Raw genomic sequence first — 17,877 nt, 5'->3', positions numbered from 1 at the left:
GCCTTGAGCAAAAGAAGCAAAAAGACAGCACCCAGTCCCTGAGTTCAAGCCCCCCCCACCCCGACGAGAGATGGAGGGAAAGGAGAAGAAAGAGAGGGAGAGGTGCGGTAGAGAGAGGGGAGACTAGTGGTCTTTAATCACTTTTAGGGGCATTAGAAATGACAAAGAGGAGGAATGCTAAGGCGGCAAGAACCCCCTACCGCCATACCATTAGTGTTATCTCCCACAAGGCATTTATCTGCAGCAAAGCAGAATTTGACATTAAAGGACAAAAGGTCTGCAGAAATCAATTTTATTTCCACATGCTAATAGAAATTAAAAGCAATACTATTTTATGACAGTATTTAAAATATGACAGGGATTTGTAAGCCCCCACACCCCCACCCCACTACAGAAAGCTATAGAACAATGTGGAGAGAAATGAAGAGAAATCTAAATGGAGACAGATCATGTATTAGGGGTGTTGGGACAAATCTTTTTTTTTTTTTTTTTGGCCAGTCCTGGGCCTTGAGCTCAGGGCCTGAGCACTGTCCCTGGCTTCTTTTTTGCTCAAGGCTAGCACTCTGCCACTTGAGCCACAGTGCCACTTCTGGCCATTTTCTGTATATGTGGTGCTGAGGAATCAAACCCAGGGCCTCATGTATACGAGGCAAGCACTCTTGCCACTAGGCCATATTCCCAGCCCAGGACAAATCATTTTTGTCATTAGAAATTAACCTCAGAATATGAGGCACCAAGGGGCCATACATGGAATTTATTCCTAAGAGTTTCTGATTTGAGGCAGAACCCTGACTTTCAGCTCTTACCAAAACTTGGTAACATACCTGGTGGGTGGGGCCAAAGAAGAGTAGTAGGCAACCTGTCATGTGGTAAAAAGTTTGAATGTTCTGTTCTGAACCTGTGTAGAGCCAGCAGAAGAATCCACGGACCTGGGAGAGTTTGGGGGTACTAGAGAGGACCGCTGCCTCTTAACACTCCCCTGGGGCCAGCAGCCTGAGACTCAGGTGAGTGGGGGATGAGGAGAAGGTGGTGCTATGTCCTGTCGGGTGCTGACAAGCAGATGCCCTCTTTCCTGACTTGTAGACCATTTCCTCCTGCCCAGTTACCTGCCAATATCTTGAGCATCCCCTCTGCTAGGTTATTTTTGTTGGCTAAGTGTGTGTGTGGGCTCCTTTATGAAATGCATGCATGGCTGATTGCTGCCTTGTTTGCTCATCTGGGATCTGGAGATTCATGCATAGTCGGGTACATACTAGCTATGGGAACACTTGGATAAATTAATAATGCTGCTGCTGCTGTCTATCAGACAGAGGTGATGGCTAGTTCATAGGTGTGGCTGTAGGATTTAAAAATGGGTGATAAATTACAGCTAGACAGGATTGAGAAATTCGGGGGTCAGGCTTCCCAGTGGGGTGACTACAGATAACAATATTGGATGTCTCAACATACCTGAAAGAAAGGACTTGGAGTGTGTTCATCACAAAGAAACGGTAAGTGGGGCAGAGCATGGCGATTCCACACCTGAATCAAAGCACTTAGGAGGCTGAGACTGGAGGGTTGTGAATTCTGTGCCAATCTGGGCTACACAGTGAGACTGACGCAAAAATAGAAAAGGTGGGGGTGAATGCATCCTACAGAAATGGGATAATGGTGTGATGGTTCTTATTTTTAATAATAACCAACATTAGTCCTTTAGATTAGGTGCTGCTATTTTCTTCTCTGCCAGGGTTGCACTCTGTGACTCTCTACATAATAACAAACCCTTTCTTGTGATTAGATACAAAGCTTTTGGAGCAGCCAACCATTATTTAGAGCCAAGTTGAGCAAATAAAGAGCATGGGATTCCATCAGGATGCTTTTCCTAAGTAGTGTGAAGTATTTACAAAAGACATTCAAGAGACCTCAAAGGAATCGCAACATTTTTCATTTTCTTGCAGCCAACAAAAGCAGCTGTTAGGTCACCCGAACAATTGAAGCTAGATGCACAACAAGGTCTGATATGTTTTATAGATCATAAGACTGAAGTAGTATATTTAAATGTTTACTCATGATGTTGAATGTTGAATTTGTTTTTATTTTATTTTATTTTATTTGTGGGTTGCTAGAGATGATTTTTATTAGATTTGGACTTTCTTTAAAGGCAAGTGAATAAAGAAAAGTGAACATAAACATCAAATTTAAATGCTGGTAGATATAAACAAATGAGATTTGAATTTGTTTTTAATCTTTGTCATTTTGGAGTTACTTCAAAGCAGGTATATTCTTCAAAGGTACAAGAAGCATCAGTTCAAAGCCAGGCTTCTGCATTAGATGACAAATCCAGGTAAGTGACTTAAATTTTTTATTTTTATTTTACACGACATAAATATTCATAGTGCATAGTGTGATGTTTCTGTACCTTATACCAACTGTTCATCCTGTATACCAAATGCCTGGAACAAAAGTGTTTTAGATTTCAATTTTTCCCCCCAGATTTTGGACTATTTGCATATACATAATGAGATACATTGGCAATGGGACCCATGTCTAAACACAGAATGATTTTTGGTGCCATTTACACCTTACACCCATAGGCTGAAGGCCAAGTTATACAGCAGTTTCAGTGTGCCTGTATTTGTGCCACGTCACTGCAGGACAAGAGTGGCATTTTTCCACTGTGACATCACAGTGGCACTCATTAAGTTTTGTATCCTGGAGTATTTTGGGTTTTCTAGAATATGGACTATCTGCTTTTTGTTGATATCCTGATCTCAATTCCTTTAGAGATTGACACAGAAATAGGATTGCTAAGTCACATCTTGCTTCTAGTTAATATGTATGTGTGTGTGCACACGTGCATGTGCATGAATGTGTGCATGCTGGCACTGGGGCTTGAACTTGGCTTCACATTCTCCTTTAGCTTTTCACTGATACTTTGCTGCTGCTGCCACATTTTTACTTTTGTTTGATGTGTGTGCATGCATGTGTGCAGCTCATGTGCTAGTTAATTGGTGATGAGTCTCAATAACTTTTTTGTTGAGGCTGGATTCGAACTGTGATCATTAGAAATCAGCCTCCTGAATAGCTAGGATTACAGGGCTGTATTTTTAATTTTTAAGGCATCCCTATACTGTTTCCCACATCTTTATTGGCATTCAGTGTGAGAGGGTTCCAGTTACTACACAGCATTTCAAAACTGGTATATATTATATATATATGCATGTATCTATGTGTATAATGCATAAACATGTATACATACAGGCATCTATAGGCACATATGTTTATACATATAGACATGCATGCATATACACGGATGCATGTATATGCACATATATTTATGCACATGGGTGTAGACATGCTGGTGTATAGTTATTTGTATATGTATTTGCATGCATGTATGTACATGTGTATGTGTCTATACATGTGCATAGACATACATATGTGTGTCTGTGTGTGCATGTATATGTACATGTATGCATTTATATACATGTATTTATATGCTGTGAACAGACATTTCTTCAGAGACCACCCACTGGTGGCCGAGATGTGTACAGCTGCCCAGCATCCCCAGTGGCCCCGTGTGGCTGGGTGCTGGGCCAGGGTTGGGCAGTGCCACACCTCAACATTGTGTGGTTGCTGATCCTACCCCATCTTCTTACCTGTGTGAGTAACAGGCCAGGGATCAACAATGCCTTATTTGTGGGTGTAAGTGGTCCTCCTCTGCTGGATAACCTGTGGAAATGCACTATAGGGTAGAGTGTGCCAGCTGAGTGGGTACTTCCCCTGCGTGGAACTCAGGAGCAGGGGACATGGCCCAGGAGGGGGAAAAGTGAGACATGAGGGACAGAGGAGGGCAATGTACCAATCCATTAAATTTGATCTCATTGGTTTTAGGGAAGACTCTGCTTTTGAGAGGGACCGAAAGCAAGAAAGAAGGAAGTCGGTAATGTGAAAAACTTTTTATCTTAAGGCAATCCTTAATTTTAAAAATGTAACTATCAGCTGACCACTAGTGGATCATAACTGTATTTCCAGCTACTCAGGAGGTTGATATCTGAGGTTTGTGGTTCAAAACTAGCCTGGGCAGAAAATTCCATGAGACTCTTGGCAGGCAGAATTGGAGGTATAAGTGGTATAGCACCATCTTTGGGCAAAAAAGGCCCTGGGTGAAAGCCCCAGTACTGGAACAATATATATGTGTATGTATATGTATATGTATGTATTTGTATGTATGTATATGTATAGACACACACAGTTTAATTATATTTCCTGAATAGATTAATCTGGACCTAAAACTGTAATCTCTTGTAGTCCAGGCTTAATTTCAGAATGTTTTAAGAAGCCTCCTATCTGCTTTTGGGTCTTCTAAGATACAGAGAAATATATCTTTTTGTTTTCTTGTGCTTGGCATCAGCCTCAGAGCCTTACCCAGGCTAGGCAAGGGCTTACCACTGAGCTCCATCCCTAGCCTAGAGTCCTGACTACATCCCTAGTCAAGAGTCACACATAGCCCTGAAAGGACATTTTCAATTATGCCTTGCCATTTGACTTTATGTTTTGAGTGTGTTGGCATCATATTCAGGTACAGCCATTTTTGTTCTTCAGTGGCAAATGTGATCAAGGATGACTTGTCACCCTTTGTATTTAGCAGCTTTGTTGAGAATTAAGGAAAAGGAAAACCCTTTTCTTCTTTTTTCTCCCCCTCCTTCCTTCTGCACATTTTTATTATGGAAGAGAGCACACAGTCTTCTAACACAACTTGCTTCTCTTATGTTTGATTATAGTATGTTTAGTCTGCATGTAACAAGATGTTCAGTTGTACATAAATAGCACTCTGCTCTTATCAAAGGTTCTTACTGAAAAGCAGTGTTTGTAAAAAGTCTAATTACAGGAAACATCTGTTCTCTGATGGCAGTGAAGATTCAAGTTCTAGTCCCAGTGAAAAATTTTGGACCGATAACAGCAAAAGGAGACACCTAAAACCATACTCAAGGAAAAGAAAGTCAAGAGTCAACCGCAACATGAGAAGTGAGTGTCTGGGGTTGGAGGCATGGCTCAGTTGGTAGAGTGCTGGCTAATGAGTGAAAGCAGCTTCAAGTTCTGAGTTTGAGTCTCGGACCTAGAGAAAATAAAGGGAAGTGAGTTCCTACTTGTCTTCCTTTGTCACACATATATCAGCAGATACTCATTTTTCAGCATGTGACGGGTACCTAAGAAATGTGTGGTCGGAGGCTTCTTCCCTGTTAGAGTTACATTGGAGAGGCCACAGTCATGTGAACATGAAGCAACATTATGCACTTAACCAGCAGTTGTTAGATGTGACTCATGGGTAAATGGACTGGGAGTTTGGGTCAGAAGAATTTGGCATGAGCTGGAATCATCTCTAAGGCAGAGTGGGGCTTGAGATAATTCTCAGAAAAAGACTAGGATTTGAAGGGCTGAGAAGGGGAAGCAATCGTAAGTAACATGAAGCCAAGATAAGAGGTGGACATTGGAGGGTGAGGGTTTTGGAGCCAAGAATTCATGGGGGGGGGGGAGGGAAGTTTGATTGAATAATTAGAAAAGTACCTGAAGAGCAGACACTTGAACAAGTGGGAAGTTGAAGAAGTGGGAACTGGCATATCCAATGAAGAGAGGGAAAAGTGGATTTCCTAACATCTTGATCAAAAATGTTCATTGTATACCTACTTTCTTTTGTGTTTTAGTCTTGCCGCTTTCCCCCGTCGACAGTGGCAGTGATCTCGAGAAATACCGAGTAAGTAAATGTTATTGGGCGGCTCTGGGCCCTTATGGATCCAACTGCATTTATTTCCAAACCAAAATGCAGGATAATCTGAGAAGGCAAGAGCAACAAATCAATGGCTCACTGGTATGTCAGCCATTGCCAGTAGAAATGGCAAGGAGTCCTCAGCCTTTGGTGTGAATCACAGGTAAAGATGAGAAGCTTTGCTTTAGGATCTTTATTATGAAGGATGCAGAAAACCTTTACTGTTCTGACTTCCTACAAAATATGCTCCTTGAATTAATTGCATTTTAAAGCAAACTTGTTGATATTATTTTTCCTTTCATTCAGCTTTTTAACATGTTACTTTGAGCTTTTGATAATTTCAGCATTTACCTATGTAATGAAATTATATATGTATATGTTATTTAGGTATAAATAAATACATTCAACATATATGTATGAAATATATGAAGCAGCGGTATACCTTTATAAGGTATAGCTGCTGTGATTCTGAGGGTCTCCTCCTGGCTTATGCAGAGGTAATATGGCATAGTTAGTGTTCAAATCACCATTCCACCTGCAAGGGTCCTGTTCCCTGTGGACAGAGATAAGTCAAATCTACAAGCTAGGGTATGGATACTCATCCCTTGGTATCTTCGGCTGGTTGATTCCAGGACCCTGATTGGATACTAAATCTGTGGATGATCAAGCTTCATAAAATGGCATGGAGTGGACCTATGCATATCCTTCTGTATACTTCAAATTGTCTTTAAATGACTTACGATAGAATGGAATGTATAAATCGTTGTTTTGTTATACAGTTTAGGGAGTCATGACTAGAAAATATTTTTTACATTATGACTACAATTGGTAATGTTTTCCTAAGTATTTAAAATCCACACGTAGTTGAATTTGTGGATGTGGAATCTGTGGTTATGTGGTTATGTCATTAGCATTTTTCAGGAAAACAGTAGTATATAGTCTGAACTCAGAGCTGAGCAAGGTGGCTTAGCTTGCTCTCTCATGGAGCCTCACTTCCAGCCTGGCTTTTTGCTAAAGATAGTCTAACACACTGCTGCCCTTAGTCTAACACACTGCTGCCCTAGCTGGCCTCAATCTGCAACCCTTTCACAACCTCCTGAATAGCTAGGATTATAGCTGTCCTTAACTATTTGTTGAAAAATCAACCTGAAATAATGAATTGTCACTTAGGAATGAGCCAAAAGAACTGATTCAAAAAGACAGTTTTGTTGTTTTTAGCAGCAAGGAAATATGACAGGTTTGAGATTCAAACTGATTAATCAACAAAAAGTCTGGGTTAATTTCGGTGAGAGCATTGTTGATTTTCAGTTTCAAATATTATTTTCTGTGCTAAAGTTATGAGACAGGAATGTAGAGCAAGCACTGGTAAACATTATTTGTAAAAGGCCAAGTAGTAAATATTTAAAATTCTTGAGACATAGTTGCTGTGGCAACAAATCAACTTTGCCTTCGTGGCTACAAAGCTGCCATCGAGCGTGGAAATGAACAGGTGCTCAGAATTCCAATAAAGCTTTATTTACAAGAACAGGCTGCAGCTTGTATCTTCCCAATTCCTACTTTGAAAAGGTGTTTGTCAAACTTGAGTAATCATCAGAAGGCCTAGAATGCTTGCTAAAACACAGACGACTGCCAAGCCCACATACTGAGGAGACAGGAGAAACACAAGTTCCAGGCCATCGCAGGCAAAGACAGAGATCCTACTTAAAAGACCAGCTGCAAAACCAAAGAGCTGGTTGTGTGGCTTAAGCAGTAGGGCACTTCTGAAACCTTATATCTTAGTGCTTAAACTTCCTTAAAAGATATTAAAAATATCTTGCAAGTTTTTGATATGAAGTTTTGAGTGGTTTTGAATATTCATGTTTAACAAAGATATTATATTTTAGGCTAACATTCTGACACCAGTATGGAAAAGCATCCCTATACAAAACAATTCCACATCTCCTCAAACTTCTGAAACAAAACCCCAAGGCAATTCTGCCTTCTTAACTCCTGCAGATTCTGCACAGAAAGTTGGTATGTGCTTTTCAGTTTATTTATGTAGAAAAAAATTATATTTGGGGACAGGAAGTGTGAAATAAAACATTTTGAAAAGATATCTAGAAGCAGAAAGTGTGAAGAAACAGTAGTTTTCCCCTTGAATGTCTCCATTAGCAAAGGAAGAAAGATCACATGTTTTAATTTCACTTTGAAATTGAGATTGTATACAAGAACTGCTTCTCCTTTTAAAAATGCACTTCAACTCAAATGGTTCCAGGTAAGGCGTGGTAAAGTTGATTTTTGTTAAAGGATTGATAATAACTCCTTTGCTGTCAGAAACCTATGCACTTTCTGTTACAGTTCAACCTTACAGTGCAGCACCAACTAAGCCACAGAGAAGATGTAAACCAGGGGGCAGTGTGGATGTATTTCTGTTTACATTTATAAAATTAAATAGCCTACTGGATTTGGTCTGGGGGGCTAGATTTGCCATGATTTTTTTTTTTTTTTTTTGGCCAATCCTGGGCCTTGGACTCAGGGCCTGAGCACCTTCCCTGCCTTCTTTTTGCTCAAGGCTAGCACTCTGCCACCTGAGCCACAGTGCCCCTTCTGGCCGTTTTCCATATATGTGGTGCTGGGGAATCGAACCAAGAGCTTCATGTGTAGGAGGCAAGCACTCTTGCCACTAGGCCATATTCCCAGCCCCAGGTTTGCCATGATTTTGTGTATGTGTGTGTGTGCGTGTGCGTGTGCGTGTGCGTGTGTATGTGTATGTGTGCACTCAAGACCTCCCACTTTTCTTGGCTTTTTCACTCAAGGCTGGTGCTCTACCACAGAACCAGAGATCCACTTCCAGCTTGTTGCTGGTTAATTGGAGATAAGAGACTCATAGATTTTTCTGCCTCCTGACTAGCTTGGATTACAGGATGAGCCACCAGAGTTAACAAAGTTTTTACTTTTACTTTTTAAACTTTATTATAATTGTTTGCACCTTATAAATTTGTAGAAGTAGAGCTTTTCTTTTGCTTACATTCATCATTTTCTATCACATTGTTGGGCATATAATGGTACTTACTAAACAGTTGACTGACAGCCTCTAAGCCTTGCTGCTAATGGCAGAAAAAAAAAAATAGGAAAATGACAAGGGTGAGTCCTTACTGTCAGTCTGTGATTACTTTGTAAATGGATTGAAGTATCCAATGACAAGAAGCTGTGAATGAGTAGATTAAAGAAAACAAGCAGGGAATATGGCCTAGTGGTAAAGTGCTCATCTTGTATTCATGAAGCCCTGGGTTCGGTTCCTCAGCACCACATATATAGAAAAAGCCGGAAGTGGCGCTGTGGCTCAAGTGGCAGAGTGCTGAACAAAAACAGTGCTGAGCACTGGGACAGTGCTCAGGCTCTGAGTTCAAGCCCCAGGACTGGCAAAAAACCAAAACCAACCAAACAAGAAAACAAACAAACAGGCCCAGTGATATGCTGTCTACAAGAGACTCATATTAACCTTAAGGAAACACATCGGCTAAATATTTAAGAATGGAAACAAGATCTTCCATACAAATGGCAGTCAAAAAAGGAAGAAGTGTCTATACTTAGCCAGTATATACTTTTAATAAAATTTGTCATGATAGAAAATTTCTGTATGAGGATAAAGGGTCAATTCATCAAGAAGATAACATTTGTAGGTATATATGCATCCAACATTGGATTGCCTCGATATGTAAGGCATATAAACTGAAGAAGAAATAGTTCATAGCACAGCATAATAAGTGACTTCAGTGAGCCGTTTTCGACAGTGGACAGATCATTGAGGCAGAAAAGCATGAACTTGGGTACTGAAGTGGGACAAATGGCCCTGACAGACACAAACTATTCCAGGCAGCAACATAACGTGGCTTCCCCCAAAATATTCTCCTTCTCCTGGGTAGGTCGGGTCACAAAAGAAGTAGGCCTTAACACATTTAAGATTAAAATCATTACAAGTACATTTTATGATCTCAATGGTGCAAAACTAGAAATTACAAACAGGAAAAACTTGGGGGAGAATTCACAAATACATAGAAAACAGGCAACAGTTTTGAACAACCAATGAGCCATAGAAGACATGAAAGTGTAAGTTAAAGTACTTGAGATGAAAGAAAATGGAAGCAAAATACTCCAAAATGTGTAAGATGTAGCAAAAGACAGTACTAGGAAGGAAGGTTATAGAAATCAATGCCTTCATTAAAAAAAATCTTGAACAAATTAATTTCACACTGCAAGGAACAAAAAAATAAAGCAAACTATGCCCAAAGCTAGCAGAAAGAAGATAATAGTGATTAGAATGGAAGCAAATGAAAAAAAAAGTATATCCTAGAAAGACAATACAATAGATCTATAAAGCTAGTTAATTTCTGTATCTTATGTTCTTATGTGCTGATTCTATGTCCTTGGAACTTTATTAAACTGATAAATATTTTTTGGTAGTTTTGGAGTTTTTTATGAGGTCCAATATAGATTCATTTTTCTGTCTTTGCTGGGCTTCTTTTATGATCATGATTTTGTAGCAAAATTGACATTTAACTACACAAACCAAGTAAAGCAGAGCCCATAAACTATGGTCATTTTGACAGATGCAAAAAAAAACTGACTGAGAAAGTAAACACCCATCCGGGAGCTGGTGGTTCATGCTTGTAACTAGCTCCTCAGGAAGCTGAGATCTGAGGATTATGGTTTGAAGCCAGCGCAGGCAGGAAAGCCTGCACAACTCTTTTTTTTTTTTCTGGCCAGTCCTGGGGCTTGGACTCAGGGCCTGAGCACTGTCCCTGGCTTCTTTTTGCTCAAGGCTAACACTCTGGCACTTGAGCCACAGCACCACTTCTAGCCATTTTCTGTATATGTGGTGCTGGGGAATCGAACCCAGGGCCTCATGTATACGAGGCAGGCACTCTTGCCACTAGGCCATATCCCCAGCCCCGCACAACTCTTATCACCAATTAATATCTGAAAAATCTGGAAGTGGTGCTGTAGTTCAAGTGGTGGAGCACTAACTAGCCTTGAACAAAAGGAGCTTAGGGACAGCACCGAGGCCCAGAGTTCAAGGCCCTAGATTGGCAAAAATAAATCCTTTCATGATAAAGTTGCTCAACAAATTCAATCTATAATGAATATTCCTCCACCTATTAGAGGTCACATATAAACAGAGCACATTTAACATCACTCACTGGCGAAAACCTGAAAACATTTCCTCTAGGATCAGAAGACGGTACTCCTGTGGTACTGGAACTCCTAGTCAGAGCAATCAGGCAAGACAAAGACATATCTATAGTGGAAAAGCTGAACTGCTGGCTCATGACTAGAGCTTATATAGAGAAAACTCCAATACTACCAAAAATAAAATGAAATTCATCAGTTCAATAAAGTTACAGGGATCCAAAATCAGCACACCAGAAGACTAGGTACAAAATTAACAGACCCAAATCCATCTAGTTTTTTCTGACGATTCTTGACTCTAGATGCCAAAACCTTAGTTCCTCCCCCACAGAGAAAAAAAGTAACAGGTATATAGATTCATTTTTGAAATGACAGGAGGACTCTAGGGTCAGTGAGAGATTAGAACCTGCAATGCATCCTTACCCTGTCAGAAGTGACAAAGATGACAAAGAACTTTGACATTTAAGAGACACAAAATTACATTTAAGGTTACTCCCACTAAACTATAGGTTTCTGTGCAGAAGCTCTTGATCCTAGGAACCAATTAAAGACATATTTCAAATTCTGGAAGAAAATGAAGGAATAGCTTCTAAGAGAAATAAAAATGGAGGGAATTCATGATCACCAAGCTAGCCTTACAAAAGATGCTTAAGGAAGCTGGATTTCCAGAAGTGAACGATGACTGTCATGAAAATATGGAAAATACACACTCCACTGGAAGGATGGATACAGAGAACTAGAAAAGAATATTATTATAGAAAATCATCAAAGCAAAAAGATGTAGAGGAAGAACAAATGTTCAAAGTGACTAGAGAAAAAGCAAAAGGAAGGAAGTTAGTGCTCATCTAGTGATCTCAAATGTAAATGGATTTAACTCTGATGAAAAGCTACAAATAACGAGGCTCAAAAATATTCTGCCTTCTTCAGTGAAGACATACACAGTTTAAAAGTGACAGGCTAGATGAATGATAGCCTAAATGAAAACGAAGTGAGCAAGAATTGCTGTACTTTCACTTGACAACATGACTTTATAACAAAAACTGAAAGAGGCAAAGAAAGCTACTATATTGTACACTAACAACCAAGAAGATTCCTAAAGCTATACGTACCTGTTGGTGAACTCAGTTTTATACTTTGTGTTTTGTTTTGTGCTAGTCCTGGTATTTGAACTTACAGGGCCTGGGTGCTGTCCCTGAGCTTTGTTCCTCAAGGCTGGTACTCTACCACTTGGGCCACTTCTAGCTTTCTACCACAGCTCCACTTCTAGCTTTTTTTGGCAGGTAACTAAAGATAAAAGTCTTCTAGGCTTTCCTGCCCAGGCTGGCTTTGGACAAAGATCCTCAGATATCAGCCTTCTGAGTAGCTAGGATTACATGAGTGAGCCACTGGTTTCTGGCTCAGTTTTATGTTTTACAAAATCACAAGAGGGACTTAAAGGGATAATAGACTACAAAATAACAACAGTGGGAACTTTAACAACCCACTCATCAATAGATCATACAGACCAAAAAAATTTACAAAGAAATATCAGATCAGGTGGGTATATTACTATTTATAGATATTCCATCCCACAGACAGAGAACACAGCTTTTTCAACAATACATGGAACTCTCTCTTGATGAGACCATGTGTTGGACCACAAAAGAAACTGTAACAAATTCACAAAATTGAAGTCATAGCCTCTGTTTTTGTGTGTGATCACAATGGCGTCAAACTGGAAGATGGCAACAAAACAAATTTCAGAAATTATAGAAATGTAGGGAGAACAAACACACTTTTGGATCAGTAAGTCATCAAGGAAGTCTCAAGAAAAAAAACTTCTTGGGACAAGTGAGGTGAGACACATGTACCAAAACTTGTGGGGTACAGTAAAAGTACTATGTCTAGCAATGAGTACCTATATTCTCTTTAAAGATGGAAAAACTTTAATGATGCATCTCAAAGACTTATTAAAAACAAGACCAAACCAACCCATAATGAATAGAAGAAAAATGTGAATTAGAGAAGAAATAAGTGAAACAGGGACTTAAATCAATGAGCCAGGTGCTAGTGTTTCACGCCTGTAATCCTAGCTACTCAAGAGGTTGAGACCAGAGGATCATGGTTCAAAACCAGCCCATGCAGGAAAGTCCATAAGACTCATCTCCAATTAACTACTAGATTTTCTTTTCTTTTTGCCAGTCCTGGGGCTTGGACTCAGGGCCTGAGCACTGTCCCTGGCTTTTTTGCTCAAGGCTAGCACTCTACCACTTGAGCCACAGCACCACTTCTGGCTTTTTCTATATACGTGGTGCTGAGGAATCAAACCCAGGGCTTCCTGTATGCGATGTAAGCACTCTACCACTAGGCCACATTCCCAGCCCTCCAATTAACTACTAGAAAACCAAGAGCAGAGCTGTGTTTCAAAGTGGTAGAGTGCTAGCCTTGAGCAAAAGAGCTAAGGGACAGCATCCATACCCTGGGTTCAAGCCCCATAACTGACAAACCCAAACAAAAATCCAACCCAAAACAACATAAAAAAAGATCAATGAAATAGGTTTGTTTGTTTTTGTGGGTTTTTTTGGTGCCAGTCCTGGGGTTTTAATTCAAGGCCTGGGTGCTGTCCTTGGGCTTCCTTTGCTCAAGACTAGTGCTTTACAACTTGAGTCACAGCTCCACTTCCAGCTTTTTGGTAGTTAATTAGAGATAAGAGTGTCATGGAATTTGTTTCCTGGGTTAGCTTCTAATCTGAGTAGATAGGATTACAGGTGTGAGCCACTGGCACTTGGCTAGAGTTAATTTCTAACAATTTTAGCTATTAATGAAGAAAAGGAATGTAAAGTCATAGATGCAAATAAAAGGCATTACAACCAACCAGTACCACTGAAATAATCACTGCAGATTATTATTTAAAAATTTATACTAACAAATGAAGGGCCTAGAAGAGGTGAACAAATTTTTTAATACATATCTAGCAAAACTAAACTATGAGGGCATATAAGTACTAAATAGACCAATAATAAGTAGTGAAGCTGAATCAGGAATAAAATATCCCATCAAACTAAATACTGGCACAAGCTGACTTTGCTGCTGAATTTTGTCAAACTTTCTATGTGTTTATTCACCTACAACTATTATCTCTTGTGTTCAGACCTTCAAAGTCCCTACCTGCTTAGAGATGGTTCTTCCTTAGAAGATTCAAGAGTTGAAGAAAATGTGTCTCAGGTACGATTTAATTGGTGGTGGTTCATTTGATTTTCTAGAGTTATAATTACATTGGCATAATATGACTTATTCTTTAAAAATTTTTATTACTGCATATTTTAGAAAGGAGTTTCATTGTGATATTTCCATATATGCATATTTTTAATAAAACATACTGCTATTTTGTTCAAACTCAAGGCCTCATGCTACCCTGACTTACTCTGTCATGAGCCAAATATCTAGTCATACTTTTGATGGTTATTTTGGGGATAACAATTTCATGGACTTTTGGTCTGGGTTGGCTTTCTTTTCTTTTTTGGCCAGTCCTGGGGCTTGGCACTAGGCCATATCCCCAGCCCTGGGTTGGCTTTCAAACTATGTTCCTCCAGATTTCTGCCTCCTGAGTAATTATGATTATAGATATGAGCCACTAAGAGCAGCATTGTGTCTGTTTTTGTTCAAGTACATTGCTGTGTTTTGTTGTTGTTGTTTTGTTTTGCCAGTCCTGGGGCTTGAACTCAGGGCCTGAGCACTGTCCCTGGCTTCTTTTGGCTCAAGGCTATCACTCTGCCACTTGAGCCACAGTGCCACTTCTGGCCATTTCTATATATGTGGTGCTGAGGAATCAAACCCAGGGCTTCATGTATATGAGGCAAGCAATCTACCACTAGGCCAAATTCCCAGCCCTTTATTTTGTTTCTTAACTGTGGCACTGTAGTATGATTTGGAGTGGGGTATTATGATACCCCCAGTATTGTTCTTGTTGTTCAGGGTTGCTTTGACTATGCAGTGTCTTTATGCTTCTCTATGAATTTTTTGATTGATTTTTCTATTTCTATGAAAAATGGCATTGAAAATTTTCTGAGAAGTTCATTGAATCTGTAGATTGCTTTGTTCAGTACAGCCATTTTTACAATAGGAATTTTGCTGCTCCATGAACATGGAAGATCGTTTAATCTGCTGTTTCTTACTTGAGGTATTCTGGTTTTTAACCTCTTTTGTTGGGTTCATTCTCCATACTTAATTTTCTTGGAGGCTCTGGTGAGTGGGATTATTTTCCTGATTTCTTTTGTATCATGCTCCTTATTGGCATATAGAAAAACTACTGATTTGAATTTGTTGACTTTGTATTCTGCCATATGAATGAAAATTTATAAATCTAAGTGTGTGTGTGTACTGGAAGGTGAACTCAGGGTCTGGGCACTTTGTTCAAGGCTAGCCCTCTACCACCTGATCCCCATTATACTTCTGGCTTTTGGGTGGTACATTGAAAAGTAGAGATTCATGGACTTTCCTACCCAGGGCATTTTGAACTGTGATCCTTAACTCTCAAGCCTCCCAAGTAGCTACAATTGCAGTTTTGAGCCAGCCTTTTTGGTGAATTCTACTCCTGCCCCTGGTGATACTGTATTTGAACTTATGGTCTTGTGCTTTCTAGGCATGTGCTCTATCATCTGAGCCATACTCTCAGCATTCATTTTACTTTATTATTTTTTTTAATAATAATGATATTCCTCACCTTTCTGGGATAGCCTCAAACCACTGTCCTCCTTCCTGTGCCCTCCCCTACAGCTCTGATCATAGGTGTACACCACCAACTCGTTTGCTGAGATGAGGTCTTACTACCAATTTTGCCTGGGCTTGTAGCTTGAGATACAGGTGTGGGCCACTGTGCTTAGCCTTTTAGCAAATTCTTTATAGTCTTTTAAGTATTAGATAATATCACTTGAAAATAAGACTATTTAACTTCTCTCTGTCTCTGTTTTTTTTCTGTCTCTATCTGTCTGTCTCTCCCTCTCTCTGGTCCTGGGTCTTAAACTTGGGGTCTGAGTACTGTCCTTGAGTGTTTTTGCTCAAGGCTAGCACTCTACTATTTGAGGCATAGCTCCACTTCTGGCTTTTTGGTGGTTAATTGGAGAGAAGCATCTCATGCCCCTTTCTGTCTCTGCTGGCTTCAAACCGCAACCCTCAGATCTGAGCCTCCTGAGTAGCAAATAATAGAGGTATGAGCCACTGGTACCTGGCTAAGCTCTTCCCTTTTATTTGTATACTTTGTATTTCTCTTGCTTTATTGCTCTGGCTAAGAATTCAAGCACTAAATTGAATGAGAGTGGGTAAAATGGACACCCTTTTCTAGTGCCTGATTTTAGAGACGATGGCTTCATTTATCCCATTCAATATGATATTGTCCATACACTTTTCATGTAAAGTATGAATTATGTTGGGGTATATTCCTTCTGGTACTTTCTTTAGTACACAAATGGAACCCCATAACTGTAATCTTCCCTTTTAGCACTGTCTTTTTTGTATCTCAAAGGTTAAGTTGTGGTTTCCTTTTTATTTTGATTCTAGAAAAAGGTATTGATTTCTGTCCTTATTTCTTTAATAACCTAGTGATCATTCAAGAGTGGCATGCTCATTCTCCAGATGCTTGAATATTTTCTGTCATTTCTCTTGTTATTGGGCTTTAGCATTACTCCATCATGGTCTGATAAAATATAGAAAATTACTTCCATATTCTTTTTTGGGGGGAGGGGGGAGTGGGCCTTGAACTCTGGGCCTGTGTACTATCCCTGAGCTATTCAGCTCAAGACTAGTGCTCCACCACTTGAGCCACAGCACTACTTCCGGTTTTCTGATGGTTAATTAGAAATAAGAGTCTCATAGACTTTCCTGCCCCAGCTGGCTATGAACCACAATCCTCAGATCTCAGCCTCCTGAGTAGCTAGGATTATAGGTGTGAGTCACCAGTGCCTGGCACTTCTATCTCCTTGTATTTGTTAAAACTTGCTTCATGGGGTTGGGAATGTGAACTAGGGGTAGAGTGCTTGTCTAGCATGCATGAAGCCCTGGGTTCGATTTCTCAGCATCACATACACAGAAAAATCTGGAATTATCCCCATGGCTCAAGTGGTAGAGTGCTAGCCTTGAGCAAAAAGAAGCCAGGGACAGTGCTCAGGCCCTGAGTTCAAGCCCCAGGACTAGCAAAAAACCCAAACAAACAAAAAACTTGCTTCGTGTTCTAGGATATAAATCCATTTTGGAGAATGTTCCATGGACAGCTGAAAAGAATGTATATTCTGTGGCTGTGATCATTCTGCAGATGTCTGTTGAGTCCATTGGATCTAAAATGTCATTGAATTCTGAAGGTTCTTTATGGATAGTTTAGTCTGGATTACATTATTTATTGATGATAGTGAGGTATTGAGGTCTCTCACTATTATTGTCTTGAGTGTCTCTGTTTTTATATCAGTAGTGCTTATTGAAATTGGATCGCTAATATCCCATGCATATGTATTTACAATAGTTATATTCTCTTGATAAAATGTTTCTTTTATACATGTGAAGTGACCTTCTTTTCTCTTTGGACTAAATTTTATTTGGCATTTACTTTGTTAGATATGAACATAGCAATTCCTGCTTGCTTTGGGGCTCCATTGGTGTAGAAAGCCCTTTCCTATCCTTTTACTCTGAGTCTATGTGTACCTCTGACTGTGTCAGAGGGCACTGCGTTGTGACTGGGTAGAGTAAGAACTGACAGAGCTAGATAACCTGTCCGCCAGTCTCAGGGCTGGTAGGCCTTGTCCAGCCCCTGTAAGGGACAGAAGGCTTACAAAGGGTTATGATTCAGGTGGTCCTGGCTTCAGGTCCTTAGTCCTACCTGTCAGCAAACATGCTGGGATGCAGTTTCTGGACGTGAGCCTTCGTCTTCTCAGGACTGGCCCAACAGTTCACCTCCCTGTGCGGCATGGGGGAGGAGGCTGTGGATGTGGCAGGAG

The 17,877-nt window shown here is 40.0% G+C and overlaps 1 protein-coding gene across 1 annotated transcript in view; it reads left to right on the top strand.

Moving 5' to 3' along the window:
• Positions 1–17,877, top strand: part of Sycp2l (synaptonemal complex protein 2 like) — a 61,038-nt gene that overhangs the window by 26,918 nt on the left and 16,243 nt on the right. Inside the window, exons 15-21 of the mRNA XM_048349337.1 lie at positions 907–1,004; positions 2,256–2,323; positions 3,874–3,927; positions 4,829–5,007; positions 5,685–5,848; positions 7,630–7,759; positions 14,046–14,119. Coding sequence (XP_048205294.1) covers positions 907–1,004; positions 2,256–2,323; positions 3,874–3,927; positions 4,829–5,007; positions 5,685–5,848; positions 7,630–7,759; positions 14,046–14,119 — 767 coding nt within the window. The remainder of the gene's footprint in view (positions 1–906; positions 1,005–2,255; positions 2,324–3,873; positions 3,928–4,828; positions 5,008–5,684; positions 5,849–7,629; positions 7,760–14,045; positions 14,120–17,877) is intronic.

The sequence above is a fragment of the Perognathus longimembris genome, chromosome 6, assembly GCF_023159225.1.
Source record: "Perognathus longimembris pacificus isolate PPM17 chromosome 6, ASM2315922v1, whole genome shotgun sequence".
NCBI classification, from domain to species: domain Eukaryota; kingdom Metazoa; phylum Chordata; class Mammalia; order Rodentia; family Heteromyidae; genus Perognathus; species Perognathus longimembris.
This window is presented reverse-complemented; position numbering and strand designations above follow the sequence as displayed.